Raw genomic sequence first — 23,309 nt, 5'->3', positions numbered from 1 at the left:
TTTCAATTATGACAACATCCATCTACCAATTACAGAAAATAAATATTGTAATAGATCATACAGGAATACTTGAAGCACTTGTGGCTAAGTGATGTTGTCGTTCGACTTGATCAAGTCTTCGGTATTGTGTGGTATATCTGTGGTATCCTCCAATTGGAGTATGATTTGCCTTAGCTGTTCGGGGGAGTCTCTATCACACAGACCATTAAAGGCACTGAAGACTCGCCCCAAACCGCGTGCAGCCATCTGAAAAAGTTAACTTTCTGTTGCTTGCAAGTGACGTTTTGTTCGTGTCGCTACAAAATGCAGACAGTAATGAAACGTGATACCTTGTTATCTTTAGCTGGACCTGAGATGTCCATCGCTGTATCTTTTGTACACTGTGCTGTGGGTATTGAGCGCAGCTGTATGTAACGACTGTACACTAGTGTATAATTACCGACGGTAGCAAGCTGTGTGTGTGTATTTTCTGGGATCGATGGTGGTGTCTAACACTTCTGTTACACCTCATTCGAAACTAGGTCAGATTACCGGCATTAGACGTTTCTTTTTGCACGAGTCTTCAAACCCTTTAATGATGGTAAAGTTCGTGTCTCCCTTAATCATTGACGGCAAACTGTCTAATTCTTACGTAATAAACTCACCCGAAAATCGTTTCCGGAGAACATCTTCCTTGCCCAACCCACACAAAAGGGGAAAGGCTACAATTCGCTGCTTATCTTAGCTATGTCTACCAACTCTTGTTCGTCACTTGTCGAAAAGTTGATCCCGTTGACTATTTATTGTTAAAGGTGAGTCTGTTGGAAGAAAAGATTATAAAATTTATGAATGATGATGATTTGATTCCCTTTCTAATCTTTCCCTGTACACCCCCCCCCCCCGGGGCCCTGGATCTGTGACTGTCCAGGCTCTACCTCACCTCCCCTCCTTTCCCCATTCAGAAAGTTTACACAACCATACAGTAACTGTAGTTGCGCAATGAGTTACTCAAGTCAACTCATGCTGAGGACCAATGCACTGCAAACACCGTGCGAACTTTTATGTTCCATTGCTCTGGTAAGTTTGGCAAAGGGGAGCAACTTTACTACTGTAGAAAATATGGACAGCTGAAAATAAATGAATCAAAATGTTTCAAACTGTTTGGAACAAATCCCATATTAGTCTATTCTAAGACATTATTCCTTTATGGTAATATCCCTTAACAGGTTTAATGTTCCTACAACAGGTAAAGGTTATCTCATCTAGGCAATATCTACTACAGTATATGTGCAGCGGTAGCCAACATTAAACTGCCAGCTGTTTGGTAATGTTTCCTATAAATTACCATTGCAGTCTTACGATTAATGACATCATAACTATATATACACATTTCAAACTACATTAATGTGCTGCTCACTGAAAGAACACAATATATATACAATTTAATTCTATCGACACACACCTTCAGTATTTCTATGCCCTCCCAACCATTAATGTTATCATCAATCGAGAATAATCAAGATAATTTTGATATAAATAGGTTGAAGAACACTAACAATCACTGCTATTCGTCTTTGTTGTATGTTTATACTGACTTTTAAGTTTTGAAGAAATGTCCCTTAAAAATGTCATATTCATTCGTCCCATTTGAGAAGTTTCGTGAAAGTGGATTAACTAGTTAGCTTAACACAGACCTATAAGTCAGTTCCTTAGATACATCACAAAACTCAAGGAAACTTAATACTTTTATGACATTAAGCAGTGGCAGGACTACGGGAGGTATGAGGGGGCATTGCCCCCACCCTCAAATTTTCACCTTGCCGCCCCCCAGGTTACCTCCCCAATCTACTAATAATCAGCTACTTATCCAAAATATATAGAACTAGGCTAATCATTTGTATTAGAAACAGCTTCTAGTGCAATGCATTAATCTGAAAAATTGTGTCAAATGATAGTGCCATTTTGGGTCTAAGTCATTTTACTTGTAGAAAAATCACAAAGGAGAGAGGAAACCCCTTCCCCCCCCAAAAAAAAATATATACAGCCTTTTCCCCTAGTTCCCCCCCCCCCTCCGCCAAGTTGCCTTGGCCGGTGCCGCCACTGACCTTAAGATATATGCTTTATGATACGTTAAAGAAAATTATACATTTTAATATATGCAAGAGTGTTTTAGAGCAGAATGTCTTGAAAATCAACAAGCTATAAAAATATTACTACCCTGTTGCTTTTTCGTGTTCTTGGACTCTGGTGAAATTCCAAGACTAAAATTAAGGCCTTTAAATCTACACACTGTCTGTATATGTCAGCCTCTTCCCTATAATTTATGTTATCAATCCATACTTTTACATGGTACTTTCAAACCACTTCAATGACTGCAACCTCCCTGTCAGCTTCTTGCTTGCTTGCTTGCAAGACATTTTCCAATTTTCCACTTGGGAAAATCTGAGTTTTAACCTGTCAGTTGGCTGACATATTGATTGAGAAAGAGATGTGCCCTAATGATTACAATCAGCCTTGTACTGTACGACTATCGGGATATAGTAAAAATCCCAAAACTGGCCCAATGATAGGGCCACAAAAGGGAAGGGGATACGTGGGCCCAAGCAACATATCACAATTCACAGCAAAGTCTTGAATGATGAAAACTGACAAACGATTTATGCCTTGAAAGGACCCTTTTTTCCTTATTTTATTTATTTTTCTTTCTTGCAGGAGATATTTGTGACCTCATAAGGGTGGCTTTATATCTATATAATGATTGTGAAAGTGTATAACAGATGTGACTGCAACACCCACGAAAGCCAAATGACGGATGAAAGATGTTTTACTGGCATACAAATGTGGATCCACAAAAGAGTGATGCAAAACTGCAGCATGGTTGATTTCAAAGATAGTGAAAGAGGGTGGTGATTTGGAATCGAGTCACATGAGGGAGGTAGGGAAAGGGGAGGGGGGAATCAAACTGATAGGATAGGTAAGAAGAGTACAAGTCTAGACTGGAGACTGGTAGGAGTGCATAGAAGTATTTAACATATGTGTGCAAGAACTCATCCATACATACATGTACATGTACTGTACGTACATACATATAATACATATTTAAATACATACATATACATACATACATGTGCAGAAAATACTGCTGATACAGCTATGACTGTATGTACTTAGCAGACAACTCATCTAGGGGGTCATGTGAAATAGTCAATCTACATTCAGATACCATCTGGTTGCCATAACAACTTCAAAATCAAAAGATAGAATTTTTCCACATCTGAATTCATATCCAAAGATCCCAATGGGATCATTTTTTGTATAAATTTTAACATATTTGAAAAATCCATACATGTGAGCAATTTATAGCGATGGAAAATATTCATATTTTACGGTACGATTCTGAGCTAAGCATATGTTGTATTGCGCATATACACGTTCCTACGATACGTTTTTTTTTGTGTTTTGTCAATCTAGTTTCCTTAAAATACAATACGTATTAATGCAGACAAATTTCCACTTTCGCTGACATTCAAACTTGATAAACGGTGAAGTTACGACACGGGCAGATTCAAGTAGATGAAAACGACTAGATTGAATTGCATGGCAAGCTTCAGAACGGTAAATTGAGAAGGAAGACAGCAGCGAATTGAAGAGGTCAAGGGGCGTAGATGAATATGTAACTAATTGTTATAAGTGCAACCTGAGCCACCTCTCCATATGTTCAGGAGTTACTGTAATCTCTTGTTCTCTCAGCATTGTGGTCAATCTCTAAGATGGCTTCTGTATATCGTACAGTATGGACAGGGTTAACAACCCTGCATTTGGTGTGTATGAAGCATGCTCCTAATTAATTGTAATGTACTTTACTATGTGGCAGGAAGAAAACTTTTGGTTAACTTGTACGGGTTGGACCCGTTTCTTAACTTTTCATTTATATAACGATAGAGCCTAGAGGTGTCCAGCTTCACTCACTCAGATGATATGCTGGTGGTCAAAGGTCATTTCGGGTTAGCGGAGGGCAAAATGTGAAAATCTCAAAAACTCTGTAACCTCCAGAACCTGAACATCAAAGGAGCTCATATATGTATGGTAAGATAGCCTTATGTTGTGTCAAGTTTTTACACAATTTGGTTGAGGTCAGAGTTCATTTACAGTAAGGTCACCAGGGGTCAAAACTTGAAATCCTTGTAAACACGATATCTCCAGATAGGAAACTTTATTGACTCTCAAATTTTGCATGTGAATTCCCTATGAGTACAAGAGCCCTGTTGCTTTGTTAGGGTGGAGGTCAAAAGTCATATGGGGTCAGCAGAGGGCAAAATATGAAAATCTCAAAAACACGATACCTCCAGAACCTGAACATCAAAGGAGCTCTTGTATGCATGGTAGGATAGCCTTACGTAGTTTAGGGATTGTACACAATTTGGTGTAGGTCAGAGTTCATTTAAGGTCACCAGGGGTCAACCCTTGAAATGTTGTAAACACAATACATCCTGATAGATATGAAAAGAATATGTTTCCAAAAAATTTGTCAAACATTTTCAGGCTTTATTATGTGAATCATGTGTATATTAAGGTCAATGCATCTACTAGGAATAAACTGTTAAGAATTGCCAAATATATTCAAGGTACTAAGGGACATCCTCTACACTCTGAGCATAATTCTCTGTGCAATAAAATAAATTATAATTGAAGAAATCCAAATATCACTCCATGTATCAGAATATTACTCTTCAAGAACTCTTTCATTACAGAGCAGCCCTTTTTGCACAGAACGGCATCTTAGATCCATTATTGTAGATTTTCGCTTACAATTTTTGTAACAAATTTTATGGTTTATTCATTTCTTAATCTCTTAAACGTTTTAGTCTCTTAACCAGTTATTCTTGATGTTCTTTACTGCTAGATTTGATTTTGTTAAATCCTATTTGAAAAATTTCTGTAAAGATACCTTGGAATAAAGATGACTGAATGAATGAATGAATGAATGATTGAATGAATGAATGAATGATTGAAAGAATGAATGAATGAATGAAAGATAGACAATTTTATTGGCTCTCATATTTTGCATGTGGCTTCCCTATAATGAGTTTAAGAACCTCATTGTTGTACACAGGATATCCCAAGATAGGTTACATCACATACTGTACTGTAGCTCATAATTGGCATACATGCCTCCCTTATAGTGAGTACCAGAACTCTATTATTTTGGGTGGAGTCAAAGTCATTTGGGGCCAGCAGAGGTCCAAATATCAAAATGGATCTCATCAGGTTAACTATTACAATATGCAAATTAAGCTCTTTGTTGTTAGAGTGAGCGTAAAAAAAATAAATTACCAACATACAATGTCCCTCTGTCTTTCTAACAACGTTGTTGTATTATGTCACAAGGTTCCCAGTCAACAAACCATGTAAGCACTGACTCTGTTTTAGATTTATACTGCTCTCTCCTTCTGAAGACTATATTTTTCCCTGAAAATGTATATTTCTGTTTGTCAGTAGGTTAATATAGGCATGCTTTGTATTTATCTGAACGTTTTTTTAAGAACATAAACACACCATATGTCTGTGCAAAAATTGACCCAAATTGCAGTTAACATGTGTTAATCATGGCCTCACTAGCCACCCACAGCTACCCACAACAGCCACCCACACTTCAGCAATCGTCGGATCTATGACCATCACGACAGATAATGACCAACTAGAAAACAGAGAAACCTGATTCTACAACTTGGCAAGCAAGAATAACTTTCAACTAATTAACATCATCAGGGATGAAATTTAGCCGCTTCAGGCAAGCACACTTTATCCATCTTTTTACTGATTGGTCATTTCATAAACCCTTGAAGAAGCATATATTCCAAGACCTCAAAATGACATACGATTGCCCTTGAAATGTCTCACAGATGAGGATCCACCTGACAATTTCTACAAAATCTTCAAAAGGAAGAGACAGAGAGAGAAGGAATTTGGCACAGAAATCATAGAACTCACTGGTTTAGATATTTACGAGTGACCAGCTTACCTGTCTCCTCACAACCTTAGCAGACCCCCCAGGGGCAGAGTTCAGCCCTCCAGAGCACCGGGAAGAGGCGCCCCAGGGGGCAGGAGTCGAGGTACTTTCCATCGACCTTCACGTCCATGAGAAGGAAGGGCAACGACCGGAGGAGCCGGTCGTTCAGGGTGCACGGTATTAAAAGATTACCAGGGCATACTAGACACAGTAGAATGAGGTGCTAAGGTTGTGAGGAGACAGGTAAGGGGGGAACGAAGTAAATAGGATTGTCTTTTTGACTATTGGGGATATATCTTACATCTAGAGACTGAAAATCAGATTTATATGTCAGAGTGTTATGTAGCCTTCTGTGTCACCTACAAAACTGTTTTTACTTGAAAGTCATCTTTAGGCCGGAGGTGTCCAGTCTCTTTCCAACAAAAGAACTTTTGCTTTCCAAAATATCCAAAATGGATAAATTCCTCTTTTGACAAAAATTTTGACGAAAACAGTCCACAATATACTTGATGACGCAGTACCATGAACTTGTACGTCTGGATTTTTCTGACCCTTGACCTGATGCTTGTTTAGCATTCACCATGATCTGATGTCTTCTAAATTCACAAATATTTTCTTCCTCTACAACAAGTACATCTGTTATTGAACTCTAGCTTCACTTTCTCTAATCTTTATTTCACACGACAAGTGGAAAATAAAAAAAATGGAAAAAAATTATTACAACATCTGCTTAAAATTATTAGAGTGAATATCATTCTAACCACAAAGGACAATTTGTTTCATTAATATATTATCAATAAAACAAAAAGAAACACTACATTCTCTTGAGTAATATTAATAAATCCCTACTAAAAACATGAATACGTACCCAGCTTTGAATCCCACACAGGAATTACCTCATGAATAGATGTATGTTCACGTTGACTCCGTCAGTAAAAGAGTTCACCAATCTGAATAAAATAACGTATTTAACAAAATGAGAAGACACCAAAGAAAAAAAATAAATAAATAAATGAAAATATTTTGCAAACACCTGACCTGCCAAACAAGATTTGATTTGCATATCAAATGTCAGTAGTCTATTAGGTATGAGGTGATTACATCTAATGACACTTTCTTCTTTAGCAGATGGAGGGTTCCCTGAAATAGCTGTATGTTAATCCAAAACAAACTGCATCCCAGGAATCTCTTTCCCGTAATATAAACCACCTCGACTAACAGAAATCATAGGTTGCCATGACATTTGTTATCTACAAAACAAATATTGAGTCTCTCTTTTGTTATATACTACTTTGTGTTGTTCCTTTTTCTGGTACTCCCTCTCATTACTAAAACAATGTCAAGCCAAAATATTTCAGGAACGGGGGGGGGGGGGGGGGGAGAATAAAACTAGGACACATGCCATATATACTATAGTATCATTAAAGGGAAACCTGAGAGGAAAGTCTCCCATTTTTTCTTCTTTCTTTTTTTTTCCCTTTTCCTTCAAAAAGTGTCAACTTTCTACTTTTAACTGTGGATGTATCAGCATGTTAATACCTTCATGTTTACAAGCTTTACAACCCCTGTAGAGAAAGTAGGAACTAAATATTCCCAAAGCCAAGGTCAAAATAGAGGACTGAAAAATTACTAAAACATAACATTTTTGTCAGTTTACAGCTATGACTTCATTCCTACGTGCTTCTAAGTTCTCTTTGATATAAAATGTGACAAATTCATCCATCAGTCTCTGGAACTCAGCATGTTCAAGTATTCACCCAAATAGTTGGATTAATGACCGACCTTATCGTACCGGCCTAGAATAAAGTAACCCTCTGAATCTTGGTTGTTTGAGAGAAACATCAAACATCAAAGTCTGAAAGGTACAGGGTTGATTGGCTTACATTTTGGTCTTTTTATTTCAAGTCTGAAACTCAGTATAACAATTTCTTGTACTATTTAGACTATATATATTTAAGACTATGATGATATCTAAAACAGAATGGAATGGTTTGTACTGTATGACAATACAACACTGTACTCTGCTATTAATTTGAAAATAGTCAATCCAATTTCCAACATTTTAAGGGAATACTTACGAACACAAATATGAATAACTTATAAAAAAAATAATCCGTGGCGGACAATATGAAACTTGCTGAATGTTAGATTTAGAAAGAGAGAGAGGCGTTGACCTCTTGGGGGGTCATTTGGGGGAGCGCAGTGCATCCATTTTATCAGTAGAGACCGTAGAGGTACATCAGAGTGTGTATGCCTAGGAGGTGAGGAAAGCATTCGTTTACTCCTAAACTACTAGGAAAACAATGATAATCCACACAGCTACAGGTGAAAAATCACATTCCTTTTATCTTCTTTATTCTTGTTTGAAGGGCTAATTTGGTAGATAGACACCTAGTTAATAACAGGAAGTGATCACAGCACACACGTAAGTGGTTTGTGATGTCATCATGACACATGTTTCTTCCAAAACTGAACACTTTCCTTAAATTGCAATCTTTGCTCTTTTGAAAATAGTGCAGTTGAAATATTTTTTTTCAAGGCTTCATCAATGTGCAACTTTTCTTTCTAGAATAGTATTTTTTCCATGTGATGAATTGTACTTGTAGCGAAACAAATTTATTTTTAATTCACTGGCCGTGATCATGCCACTGAGTCAATGTATATTGTCAAATACTGTCTGCGAGATGGATTTATTAACTTAAAGGGGTCACCTCCACTGTTTGGAAGAAAGGGTACCTACATGCAAAAGGTACAACATTTGAAGTTAAGAGAGCCTCAGTGAAGTAAATCAGATTTGATATTTGAAATTTACAAGCTTAATCTAGAAATATAATATCAGAACCAGAACGGTCAAAGTACTGTTATATTTCTGTGCTCATACTGGACTTAGCTAGATGGCCAAATCACTGTCTAAAAACAGTTTTCCATTGTATTTATTACAACCCTGTCAGAACTACCTAAAAATCTGAACAACTTTTAAATTTTTGTATACAACCACCTGGATGATCACATAAGACAGGAGGGGGGACCTCCAGATATCCCAAAACTGGTTTGGATATTTAGGAGTGACAAGCTTACCTGTCTCCTCACAACCTTATGATGTCAGCACTTTGGATGGTAGAATGAGAAGGGAGAGCATTGACGGGAGGAGCCGCTCATAGAGGGCGCACAGTGTTAAAGTTTACCAGTTCATTCTAGGCATGGAAGAATGAGCATGAAAAGGTTGTGAGGAGAGAGGTAAGCAAGGAGTGAAGTAAATATACGGTAACCATTACTGAACATAAAGACACTCAGGTTCATGGTATACAATCATATTTATGTTTGTTTGATTGAACCACAGACTTACTGTTATTGTGATGCATTAGAACTGGACTGCTTTGTATGATAGACCCAGCCTCATATACTGTAACACCTGCAGAGAATAAAACAAACAAAGCTACTATTACATAATTAATTTAATATTTCCACTGAATTAGGAATTATAAATTATCTATCACTGTCTAATCTAAACCATGGGGGTCAAATATAATGTATAGCATGGGACTTTTAAAACATAATTGGGAATGAATGAAACTTGATCAAATCGCTCAGTATTTACTCACAGAATAACTTAGTGTTCAAATATTGTGTAACAGTAACAGTTTTGACCGTTCTGAATTATGTGTCTTATAAAATACTATGGTGCCTAAGTAGAAAAAAAACAAACATCTGCTACACATCTTTGGATTTGCATGGCAGTTTGACCACTTTACGTAGTAGCCGGCAATGCGATATGTAGGATAGAATATTCCCTGAGTAGCCAAGATGGATTTCCAAAACTCCTGAGAAACGAATCAAATTTGCTACGGAAGGATCGCTAGCACAAAACATGTAGTTTCTTCTTGCACGTGATAGATCCAGGAGGTGTTTGTGGGCGGCGCCCAGGGAGCGAGGGCGCAGTGCTAAAACGTTCCAATGTGTAGTTAGGTACATGGGAAAGTGCAAATGTGGCGTGGGAGACAGGTAAGAGAGGAGCGAAATAAATTACACTTCCAGTGATACAAAAATGAAGGCAGTCCACCAGAAGGGACCTTCCGTACCGCTCGCAGCAGTACAGCACTTGGTCAAAAATGATAACAGATTTACTGTAGCTCCCAAACATTGGTTAAGAGCAAGAGTAGAGTACAGTAGACGTAGCTAATTAATTAATCTGCCATTTGAGGGACAAATCAAATTTTGGAGAGAGAATTGTACTTTACAGGTTAAAACTTACTAACGACTTACTGTAGGTCATTTCTTGCAAAGTTAGGATCATTTTTAACTGTCATCCCATCATCTGATATGACTTATTTTTAGAGCATTTGACCAACTTTACAATTCAAGGTCAACTAACATGTAAGTATTGGTGTCCATTACAAATAAACGCTCAGGAAAACCTTGACATACAGTACCTGTACCTACACAGTGAGTAAAATGCTGACATGTACAGTAAGTACTGGTGTCCCTTACAAATTAACTGCTCAGGAAATCCTTGACAAACCTACACAGTGAGTAGAATGCAACTTAGATATATCAGCTTGATTCCCAAGTACACACTTTTCTAATGATTGACCCTCTTCCATCCGGGAGACTTTAGCTACTCCTTGGTTCAAAAATTATGTATGAGAGCTACAACAGGAGACGAACCACTGTAAATAGTAAAGTAGTTCTATGTTTAGTAATTTAACAAGAATATAAAAACAGCATAAATTATGCAACAAACCTCATGGAAGAAATATAAGGTATGGCTGGATACCTCACAAAGATGGAGACATTTTTCCTAATCTATCCACCAGGCAGTTTTTTCGAGAACTTGATCGATCAACTTACAGTCTGTGACCAGATGTCTGCAAATAATCTGGACAGTATTCTGATCTTACACGCCTGCATTTCCGCTGGTCAACAAAAGTTTCCAAACACTCGATCAAAACATCCCAAATAATATTGATTTTTAGCTCACCTGGGTGCTGCTCCTGGGTTGTATACCTACAGATGTCTGTAGACTGTATAAACCTTACAGTGTAGAATGTATTATTACTGTTTCTGTCAAGCTAGGCAGCCTTTCATTAGAAAGCTCCTGAGTCAAAGAGATCTAAATCACTAAACAATGGCTTAGAAGTAGCCAGGGAAGGTTTAATGCCAGGAGCTTTGTGTTTTTTCATGTAACAATGATATAAGCAGAATTGCAGGAAACATACAGGATGCTCAAATTGCCAAACACAGAATATCACAACCACAGTAGAGTACTGAAAAGAATATCCACAGAAATGACCTATCACACAATCATAATAAGAGATCTCTTCTTTTTTTTTACGAGACAAGTGAAAGTAACTTCCAACTTCCTTCAATAAAATAATATTATTAATTAGTTTGGATATTAGCAAAACAATTATCTTCTTGTATCCTTTGTTTGCTTATGATCAGCAAACATTATTGGGCTGCACCTATAAGCCTGACAATACTACAATAATAATCTTTGTATTGTACTGTAGGCTATATTAATATTAAAGAAAAATGAAAGTGGGAAATATGAGAGCGGTTGTAGCAATTGGATTTTCTGTACACTGGCATTTTTTTTTTCAGAACTAGCTAAAATTATGGAATTCTAGGCCTCTTTATGTCAACCATGGTATACTGTATACTGGTATATGGTATACCATGGTATACTGTATACTGTACATGGTATACAACCATGGTATACATGTCAACCATGGTGACATGGTATGTCAACCATGGTATATTGTAAGCATGCATGTTAAAATGAACAATCCTTCTCAAAATCTATCTCCTTCTGTCTTACAGGTTGCATTAAATGAAACCCAGAACTTTGTGATCCCTCGTCAGGTATTTGTAAGGTACATCAAAGTGAAGTATACACTAGTATCATCCCCCTCCCTTTGACCCACCCCCCCCAACCCTCTTTGATAAAATATATCCTGTTTGCAATGATTTCACAGTTTGACCCCTCATCACTACCCTCCTTTAAACCTATGCGTAATCTCATGTGAACTCATGCTAGGTATAGTACACAACAGTTGACATCTTTTACAACTGAAACTAGAATTTACTATTCTTCAGAAAAAGTTCATGTAAGCATAACTCATTTTGGAGCATTTTCTGCTGTACTGTACATGCACTGTACACATGTAGAGCTATAAAATGACTTTCGAAAGAAATTTATGCATACCACCCCCCCCCCTCACACATCGCCCACGTACATCTAAGCAAATTTCAGCATCAATATAATTTGCTAATACATAAAAGCCATGACAATATTGCCATGCTCACTTCATGAAAAACAGGTCAGTCATAGTTCATAATTTTAATACCTTTGAATATGAATCTTTGAAATCCCACTTTAATAATAATTTAAACCTGATATATCTCAATTTTCTCCATATATCGCCACAACAGCCCCAATAGCTATATATAGATAAACTGAAAGCAATTAGCAGAGGTGGCAATAGTTCAAGGAGATAAAACTAAACAAATTTCATCTGAAATTAGCCAATCGTATTTTAGATTTTTCCCTAAAGACACCTCTCAATGCAGGATAAATCACAAAGACTTTAATTTCCGGAACTTATTTGACAGATGCCTTGTAGATCAGATTTTACAAAAACGGGACATATTATGAGATCAAATCTAAATGACTGAAATGGGGGAAAAAAGCTCTGAAGAGAGGGACTCAAGATAGAAATGATCAAAATGAAAAAATGATACGGGAAATGAACAAAGTCAAGTAAATTTAAATTCTAAAATCATTCTCAATGAATTGCTGAGCTATAAGCACAAAGTACTGTAGAGATGTGCTACACATATATAGTACAGTTTTTTGCAGCCTTAAAACTACTGTATATATTCATTGTACTTTATGACACCCATTTGCATAAATATAAACCTCAATAGTTACTAGTTTCTAGATACTTGCAAATGAACACACCTACCTGTCTAGATACAGTATACATGCATTTGAGGGAGTGTTAGCTCAGTGGTTAACGCCAGTGCCTTTAAATCAAACAGTAAGGTTCAGAGTTTGAGTCACTCCAAGATTAATGTATGTCGTCAAGTAACAGAGTTGTTGACAATTGACAATCATGGACGTTAAAATATGAATCTAAGAGACTGACTTCGGTCAGCTTGCGGCTTTGATAAGCCGATGGCTTCTTCGCGAGTTCCTGCTTGCAGGAGGATCTAAAATACGTACATACTTATCTAGCTAGCTTATATAAACTACTAATTGACACTTAAATGGGATTACAAACCCAACCATCATCTTTACTGTAGCTTCAATATATGATCTTTGTGAAGCACAGGTACACTACTTTAAGTGTCACGTATGGGAGCAGTGATTTACAGTACTGTGATGTCATAATGACATTAGTATCTGAAACCTTTCACTCTCTCTTTGTTTTTCTTTTCATATTTATATATATATATTTCATAACAGTTTGGACCCTAAACCCAATGTCATCATTAGGTACCAGGCCAGGACAAAAAAGGTAACACGGGAACCTCGTTCCCGGGAAATTTTAGTCACTCGCGGGAAATTTTGGAGCATAGATAAAAAAAATAAATCTTTGTCACTCGCGGGAAATTTTGGAGCAGAGATAAAAAATTAAAAAAACAGACAGCAAATACATGAAGAGGAAGAAAGAAAGAAAGATGGAAAGGAAAATGAAAAGAAATAAGACGTGTCCTACAATAAAACATCATATGTGAACCATTAAATTAGCACATTAAACTCTATTATTACCGATTTACCGTCAGTCACTATCTGCGGGTCAATATAGGCCTACGTGCACTACGTGACCTAGGCTACACCAAATATCGAACGTTACTTGGGCTCAGCATGTTACGGGTCTTCAAAGTTATTCTGAAATTTTCGTTATTTATTTTTCCTTCAAACGATGATTGCGAAGGTTCCCATGTACAAAATCTTACCCTTTTGCATTTCACCTCATTTTGTTATAATAATTATAACGATTTAATAAATTTTGAGCCAAAACCGCAGGGAGTATATCCAGTTTAAATCCATCTTCGCACGGGACTGTATATTATTATAGCCTAGGGTAGGGTACTGGTGTAACAGGTATGAATTATGCCCCCTACAAAAAAACATGTCATTTTCCAATTGGCAGTATTATCGTCATTTATACGACTGCGTTCGCATCGATTCAGGTTGTCAGAAGTTAGCAGATTCCAATCTGTCAGTTTGTTTACTGCGGGGGCTGGGCACGCTACTGGTTGAGAATACAGCAACGCCATTTTATCAGATAAAATTTATATTTGTCAGTCTACTCTCTCCCCTCCAGGTATGTACATAATGTATTAATTTTACCTTAAATGATCACAAACGATAAATGACTCTTCAGCGGTCATTCTTTGATTACTTAAAGCAAGCTTGTTGCCATATTTACAATGATTATAAAGTTAGTTTTCTTCATAGTTACGGCCAGGCCGTTGGCTTACGTTGACCATACGTCCATGTGATAGTATATTATGTTGGCAAGGCTGTACTGTTAATATAGAGTCTATTAGCATAGGTTTGACAGCTGTAGGCATGGTCTGTATTATAATGTGTGTTAGGTAGCAGTTGCTCTAGGTTTTATGCATTTGTGTAACAGTACGTAGTGCATAGGGAAGCGTGGTAAGCAAATGAGTAGGGTTGAATCATACAAATTGTATAAGGAGCCTCACCTCAAGGAGTGATCATATAGTTGATCATTGTGCTGTTAATTGAGTATAAATATTGTTATATTGCCACCAGCCATACCCCAAACACAAAGTTTTATGGAGAAAGAGCCTTCATCTCTGCTGCACCTCATCTCTGGAACAATCTACCATCTTCAATTCGCAATGCACCATCGGTTGACTGTTTTAAGCGTCTCTTAAAAACACATTTATTCCAAAATTTACAGTGATTTGTCTTGCATATTTGTGTACTTGTTTTAAGCGCTTTGAGGCCTTTGCATAAAGCGCTATATAAATATTTGCTTATTATTATTATAAAGAAGTAAGGACACTCAACCACTTATTTGTCTAGCTGTTATTGTTAAGCAACAGACTGAGGTCAGTATCTACTTAAATTAATTACACAAGAGAGGCATCAAGTCTCTACTGTAGGTGAAGTGCTACATCTTAAAGTTGTTTCATGGTTAATGTTAAAACTTCAGTTCTTTGTTATGTGTACGGAGGATACAGCAACGCCATTTTATCAGATAAAATTTATATTTGTCTGTCTACTCTCTCCCCTCCAGGGGACGGTAACACTGGTACACACTGCTGTGCGGTACTTGAGAGTTGATGCTGTAATGAAATGGATTCGTTTATTAATGCGGGGGGTTCCACGATGTCATTTATAGTTATCTTTCGCCACTTTTTTAATTTTTAAGATTTTTGTACGAAAGATTGATATTGTACGTATTGAAAGTATATTTTCTGGAGTAAACAACAGCCGATTAACGATATGAATAAATCTGTACTATTCTTATGTATGTAGTTTATAATCCCGTATTTACGTAGCCCCTATGTTACATTCTTATTGTCTGAAGTTCCAAACACGTGGTGACTTGTTGATAGTTAAAAACTTTTCATTTTGAACTTGAAGGGGTTGCCCTATTCCAATATCATGGAATAGTGGGGAACTCTCAATTTCTTTTTGCGTACGGATTACTAGTTTAATCCATGTGTGAACGTGATAATCTAATATCTTACGTCGAGTATGAATGAAGGATGGTGTGGGTTGCTTTTTTCCAAGTTTTGTGCTTTTCTTTTGGAAGTGTATGTTAAAACACAACGGCCCTAATATAGCTTGTTATTTTTTATATTTTTTTATAACCGTGCGTGTAAGAGTATGTACATACTGTAGCCTAGGCTATGCATATTGAATTTATGACATTGACAGTCTCGTAACTAAGTGCTTTGAACCATAGACGAAAGTTGAGGAAAATACCGGTTGTAGTTACGATACCGGGATTCATGTTGCAACAAAACGACTCATGTGCTACCGTAACATGGTTAACATATGTGTAGTACACTGGCAATCACTGTAAAAATGGGCCACCAAATCGCGTCAATTAGGTCTTCAATTTTCAAAAAGCTTCAGCTTCTGAGGGGGCACATCCCCCTCAGACACCCCCCTCAGACACCCCCCTACAATGCGTTCCGCGGGAAATCCGACTTTGCCGGATTTATGTTCCAGGGAAAAAAACATTTTTTCTGACCGTGTTAGGTACAGTATGTAACCAGATTCAGCACAACTCAAATATCCATTATAAATGATGCCATATTTAGACTTGATCAAGTCATCTCTCTCATAGCATTGTGAAGAAACTTAAGTCTGTGATATCTCCCAAATGGAATAAGCCTTTTCTTAGCTTCCTTAGGATGTTGTTTATGACAGTTATCTCTATCCCATAGATAGATAATGATGTTTGGGGATTTGTCTCCTTTAAGATAATATTAACACCATGCCCTAGTATTAAGTCAATATCCAGTTAATCAACTGCTTATTATTAAATTATGAAGGAAACAATATTGCATAATGCAAATCTGCTGCACCTAGCTTGGAAATGAATGAAAACACACATTTAGAATCTGTTTGTGAAAAGTCACCAAAAGCAGATCTTCACAGGGAGAGGAGAGCGGGGCGTTGGTCGGTGAGTGAGTCAATGAGGGCGCAGTGCTAAAATTGTAAGCAAGGTAAATTGTAAGTGCATACAGTATAGTAAAGACAGTTTGGGCTGCAAGCGACTTCTAAACACTTTAATCCAGTGGATGGAAAAAATATTGAATCATTGGTAACCGTTATGGAGGAAAACCGAAGGAAAAAATCCACTTGAAAACAGGTGATCCAGGTACTTCAATGGATAGTAAAATGAGGAGGGGCATTTGACCGGAGGAGCCGGTCATAGAGAGAACACTGTGTTAAAAAGGTTACCATGACATTTTAGGTAGAATGAGGGTGCTAAGATTGTAGGGAGACAGGTACTGAAGTTGAACTTAAGAGCAGAGCGAGGTAAGCAAAAGGATCCTAAAGCTAGCCAAAATCAGATGGATCATATGAAATCAGCTTACCTGTCTCTTCCGTTCGGTACTCCAACATCCTAACGTTATCAACACATGCCTCAAACAGGCAACCAAACAGTGTGGTGCATCTACTACTGCATGGATGTACTGTGATTCCATTACATGATCAATGATCTACCATTTACAGGTATATATATAAAATTAGTGCACTTTCAACTGAAAACATTCTGATTCACAGTAGTTGCAAAGATTTTACAACATGCATCTGACCAAGTATTTAAATATGATAAGGAGTGGACGACATCTGTTACAATGATTCTCTACTGACCTCCCCATCCAGTTCAATTTGCGCAGTGCAAAATTTATACCAGTGGCGTTTTGGGTAGATTACGAAAGCGCTTTAGTGTGGTAGGAGACAGGTTAGAGAGGAGTGAAGTCAATAGTCAAAACATTAAACGACTCTATTTCAAATAACAGGAAGTGATACAATGTAGCTCCATATCCAATCTTCTACCGCTAGCAGAAATTTTCAACTGGCATCTCTTTTTGTTTAATATGCATTAATAGCTGTTAGTGCACGGACAACAGTATACTGTACACTGCATACAATGTTCAGATTCCCTTGTCAGTCATACTGTAGTAACCCTATATACTATAGGTCAACAGCTCATAACACTGTTTCCTTGATCATTTCAACAAAAGACATTATCCTTAAATGGCAAAAAGGACAGGTCATATTATAATAGAAAGAACCAAACCGTGATAAGTTTAGTATGGTATCCAGTATTACATTGCATAATGTGCAATAGACTACTGTACACAACTACACAATGTTCCATATTACTTCTAACCTACAGTGTAGGTATACACAATATATCCACCTGATTATGAATTGCTTTAACTATGTTTAAGTTGCAAATTTTACATTAAATTGTGTGTTAAATGTGTTAACCTATCATAGCTTGCCATTGCCTCCCTCCATCCCCACCTTCCCCCCTCCCCTCCACTGATGCATACTAACCTACCAAATGTCAGTTGAATACCATGGAACAATGGAATGGGCAGTAAATTACGGTATTTAAGTCAAGCCTCCAAATTCAGGCTATTTTCTGGCTAAATGCCAATGGATTTTGCTATTTGCCAGCAGAATAAAAATGTACTGGCATTTTGCTGCCAGTAGGCTCACTTGCTTTTGTGTTGTAAATTGAAGGGAATTTGATTTTAGCAAGTAAAATATGCCATCTCATCCCCAGTTCATATTATAAACATGCAGAGATTATAGGTAACATGTTAACTGTAGGTACTTCCGTTCTGGAGTGAATAATATGCCATCTCACACCCAGTACATATCATATACATGTAGAGATTTAGGTATCATGTAAACGTAGGTACTTCCGTTCTGGAGTGAATAATGGAATATGCCATCTCACACCCAGTACATGTTATATACATATAGGTAACATGTTAACTGTAGGTACTTCCGTTCTGGAGTGAATAATGGCATATGCCATCTCATCCCCAGTACATGTTATATACATGTAGATATTATAGACCAGTCAACTTAGAGAAAAAAACTTCCAGACACGTTTGTTGGTAGACTGAGGAGGTCGGTCACTGGCCAGCTCTAGGTGTTGGTCGCTATGTAAGGGTGCATAGTGTTAAAAAGGTTTAACCAGTTCACTGTAAACATGGTATCGTGTGAGTGATAGTGTCATTAGGAGACAGGCAAGCTATCAGCTAGGGACTTCTAGGGAAGAGCAATAAATAGAGAGCTGTTGCGTTGTCAGAACTCTTCTTTATAGTGCGATTCTTGAAGGTGAATCAACAACCCCTGATGGATATTTCAGGCCGCAACAGATTTAGCATTCCTCTGTCTATTGAAAAACTGTGCATTGTAATGCAGGGTACTGTTTTGTGTGCAGCAGACTGGTCAACTGGTTTGTACTACACTGAATAAACACAATGGTGATTGTGTGTGTTCAGTCAATATGTAGATACAGTCCAAATATTCATTCTGCCCAGTAGCATCTCATGAGGCTCAACTGTATACAGACAATAACACCTGGTCATTAGACATAACAAATAACAATACCAGGACATAACAACAGGGTAGTATACATAGCTCTGTGCAATCCCTGCTCTGTGGACGTATGTATACATACAAACTTCTACCAGTCAGATTTAACTCACATTTTCCAACACAAAAATGTTCAAAAAGTTAATACTTCCTGTTCACATGCAAAAGAAAGTGACTCTGACCCAAAAGGGTAACTCTGACATACAAAGTCACCGAGGACAAATAGAATGATTCTGATCTAAGAATGTGATTCTGACAAAATAAAGCAATACTGACCTAAGAGAGGGTTTCTGACAAAACAAAGTGTATTTAGATTGACCTACAGTATCATACCCTATCATGTATGGCTCCATCATCAGAACTTCAGTAACACATTCAACCTACAAACTGCAGCTTTACCAACAGACAGACATCTGTCTCTTCAGACCTGTTCTTGGGGCATTTGGTCAGAAAGTTCTCCATTTCTATACTGATTACATCTCAAACTACCAGTTGCAATCAATCAACCTTTCAGATACAGATTATTACAAGTGAATTTTAAGCCGAATAATAAAGGAGTCCATTTTGTTAACGATATTTCTTCGCTTAGACTGTCTTTTACGTTACTATTGAGAAAATGTGGACAGCAAAAATATTCCAAAATTTTCAATTTATGTGAAAAGGCAAAAAATATGCCAACATTTTCAAATTTCCCTCTGTTATATATAGTGAAATGAGCATTGCCTAGCTAATGGGCTACATGTCAGTTCATTGTTACACTGGAATTCAATATCAAACAGCAAATCACAACAAAATTCCAAAGGTTGCTTTAGGAATTTGCTACATGTAATAATTAAGTAGACTTTTAAGAAATATCCTTTGAAGTGTTACAATAAAGACAACTTCATCCTCATCCAGTGTTAATTTAATACAAGGACTCAACCTCTGCCTTATCAGGGGTTTGATCCTCCAAGACTGGTGGAGCAATATTTGAGTCCTTTACTATAAATACTGTATATACAGTACTGTAGAGTCACCTGACCAGCAAGTGTTATATATTACTCCCAGGGATCATACAGTGAAGTACTGACAATTATACAACCATGTATAAATTTATATCAACACTTGATAAGAAAAGTTACAAAGACTGCACTCTGAGTAAAAACGTACAGGCTGCATTTTGCTTTCTGGCAAAAAAAAGCTGAATTATTGTAAAATCAACTATATATTTTTTCTTTCTTTTTTAGACCATCTAGTAGCACAATACTCGACTACTAAAGAGGGCAAGCTACTGTACTAACCAGTGTATAGTCCTGTAAACTTAATCTATTACATTTCACCAAGTAAGCTCACAACAGGAACCCCCATTAAAATTGGGCATAAATTTTAAGGAATTACACAAAATGGAGCCAAAAGGGGGGGGGGGGGGGAACAAGAGAGAAATATTTGTGAGATATAATTTTTTGTACTGCCTTCTAAAAGCAGAGTTCATGCCCTTTCAATGTGAAAGTTCAGCCAAATGGTTGTAAGTTAACATCAGGTGTGCCTCTGAATACTGTTCATGTTTGACTAGATGGAAGGAACTGGGCCAGTGTTTAATACCAAAAGTGTACATCATAACAAAACACAGCTTTAAACATATATATGGATATCTAGAGTTCTATGCAAACTGCTGTAATGTCACTGTTCAAATACCTGACAGGGGCTAAGTAAACCATTTGTATGTATACAGTACTGTAATATCAAGCCAGAATCAACAGCAATCACTGTGACAGTGCGATATAATATGCTATATATCTTACAGACAGGCTGCAGTGCTTTATACTAATGTGTATATACTATTGATTTTTATGTTCAGTGCTTGTACTGTAAATACTGTATGTTAATCATCAAAGGCTATCAAAAGTAAATTTGTGATTTAAAAGACACATGACATCATCTTGAAATCTTGAAGTGGGAGGAGGGCACAACAATATGAGAGCAACATTTTGGTATTTGGTTGCAAATAATTACATGTACGTCTTTAACTACAGTACTGTACCAATGGTAACTTTCTTTTCCTTCCTCAGCTATCGTAAGTCTAGTCAAGAAGAACTATCGGAGTTGCCTAACAATGGATCTGCCTACTGGACAACATGGTCCACTTGTTGTCAAGGTGATCTGTGGAAACATGCTGATATGACTCTCAATAGATTTCTAAATTCCACATCACTTCAAAAGGTATTACAAAACAGTGGGTTTGATCACTACAAGAAAGTGCTCAGTTGTTCACACCTGTTGCACCAATTCCAACTGGATCAACATTTGCCAAGACATTGGCCCCTCCCTCTCTTTTAAAGAGACAATACCTCTATTAGTATCGAAAGGATACCCATGATGCAAGGTTGATAAAAATGAAAACAAAAGTATGCCACCTCTTTTCAATATATACATGAACATGTCATTGCAACTGAGGTCAAACTTGATTCAAAATATGACTAAAACACTGCACTGTGACGTACTTGTTCTGTTATAGCACATACGTCTATTGTCAGGGATGAGACTGAGCTGGGGAAAAAAAATCTGAAATTTATCGATCGCCGTCCTGGGGGAGGGGTTTAAGGGGAGGGGGTGTCCCCCTCCCCTTAAGAATTTTTTGTCAGGTAAGGAGGGCTTAGATGCAAAATGGTAGACTCTAAATGGAATCTATCACATCACGTAACTCGCCAAAAAAGTGTGGAATTTCTGCTTGTATAATTTATCCATTAGCTTTTTTGAACCAAAAAAAGGCTTTTTTCTTGCTTTGTGCTACTTGATTCCACCACTGGTCAAATTCGGTGTTCCTTCCCTTCACAGTCCAGCATGTTCGGCAAAAAAAAAAATTAAAAAAATTAAAATTAAAAAAAATTAAAATTAAAAAAAAAATAAAAAAAATAAATAATAAAAAACGCGAATTACGAGAAAAAACGCGAAAATGAAAAAAAAAAAAAAATTGGGAAATCCACGTTTCCGCGGAAGAGTCTCATGCCTGTATTGTACAGTATACAGTAGATCTAACATATTGACCCCGCCATATTGTATTCATGCCAGAATGTTACAATTTATGTGCAATTTTCAATAACGACTGAATATACACATTAATATACAGAACCATATACTTTGATGGTTGATATCAGATATGATTAATGAATTAATATTGTACTAATCAGATTTTCAAAATAACTGCTTGAGGGTGGCAATGCATTACCAGTTTGACAGGCAGGTCCTTACCAATGATGGCACAAGTAATTAGATACATGTTTGGGTGAGGGGGGGGAGGAAATGGGTAAGGGAGAGAAAGGGGGGGACAATTATAAATTATAATGTGTCAACAGTTTAATAACCTCAATTTACTGAGAGGGACTTTCTTTTCCACAGAAGAGGAAATGTTGAAACTTAGGCTGATTCTATTTTGCTTCATCTCATTTGGTTATGTTACTTTATACAACACCTAATTGTGTTCTGGTCATTTGATTGGTCAATTGCTCTTTGATTGCATGCAAAATCCGTTCTATTCCACTCTATGAAATAGAACCATGGGTTATACTTTTTTGGGAGCACTTTTTTCAATGGTAAGAGAGCAGAGAAACCTGTCTGTTCAAAACAATCTGTTGCATAAGTGCATTTTACCCATCTTAATATAATACTGTATGTTGTATAAAACAAATAATGAATGGTTTCCATTCATGCAATAGTGCAAATATTTCATTCGTTGAAAGATGTAATTTGTTCCATTCAACTCGGCTGCGCCTCATTGAATGGAACAAATTACATCTTTCAACGAATGAAATATTTGCACTATTTGTATAATATACTATATCTATATCTCAAACCAAATAATTGCGATGAACAGTCAACCGAGCCACACACAAAGCAACTCACCCAAATTATTAAAACTAAAAGTCTGGTCAGCAAGAGATGACAATTACAGTAATTAACAAGTCAAGTACAGAAATAACACTTCAAAGCCACTTGAGCTGAACAAGCACAGAATAATTAAAGCTTTCTTAATATGCATCTAGACCACTTTTACACATCAAGAGGATTCCTCTTCCCTATCAAATATTCTTTCCTAAAGTACTGTAAGTGTAATAATGCATGGTGAAACTCACAAGTACTAAAACACATTCTAACACACTGCTTGTTACATAGCAAATTGATTACTTTGGACCAGGGAGTTGTTCTAACCAGTACAGT

The 23,309-nt window shown here is 37.0% G+C and overlaps 1 protein-coding gene across 4 annotated transcripts in view; it reads right to left on the bottom strand.

Moving 5' to 3' along the window:
• LOC139964834 (electroneutral sodium bicarbonate exchanger 1-like) overlaps positions 1-23,309 on the bottom strand; it is a 119,693-nt gene that overhangs the window by 87,024 nt on the left and 9,360 nt on the right. Inside the window, exons 1-4 of one of the 4 annotated variants that reach the window (XM_071966849.1) lie at positions 17,087-17,376; positions 9,336-9,401; positions 6,858-6,939; positions 645-797 (exon numbers count right to left, since the gene is read on the bottom strand). In XM_071966849.1, coding sequence (XP_071822950.1) covers positions 645-668 — 24 coding nt within the window. In that variant the 5' untranslated portion in view covers positions 669-797; positions 6,858-6,939; positions 9,336-9,401; positions 17,087-17,376. Of the gene's footprint in view, positions 1-644; positions 798-6,857; positions 6,940-9,335; positions 9,402-17,086; positions 17,377-23,309 lie in introns of those variants that run through there. The other 3 variants (XM_071966848.1, XM_071966847.1, XM_071966850.1) reach the window with 3 other exon arrangements.

Source organism: Apostichopus japonicus, chromosome 23 (assembly GCF_037975245.1).
Source record: "Apostichopus japonicus isolate 1M-3 chromosome 23, ASM3797524v1, whole genome shotgun sequence".
NCBI classification, from domain to species: domain Eukaryota; kingdom Metazoa; phylum Echinodermata; class Holothuroidea; order Aspidochirotida; family Stichopodidae; genus Apostichopus; species Apostichopus japonicus.
The sequence above is the reverse complement of the archived record's forward strand: the minus strand, read 5'-3'. Positions and strand labels throughout refer to the sequence as shown.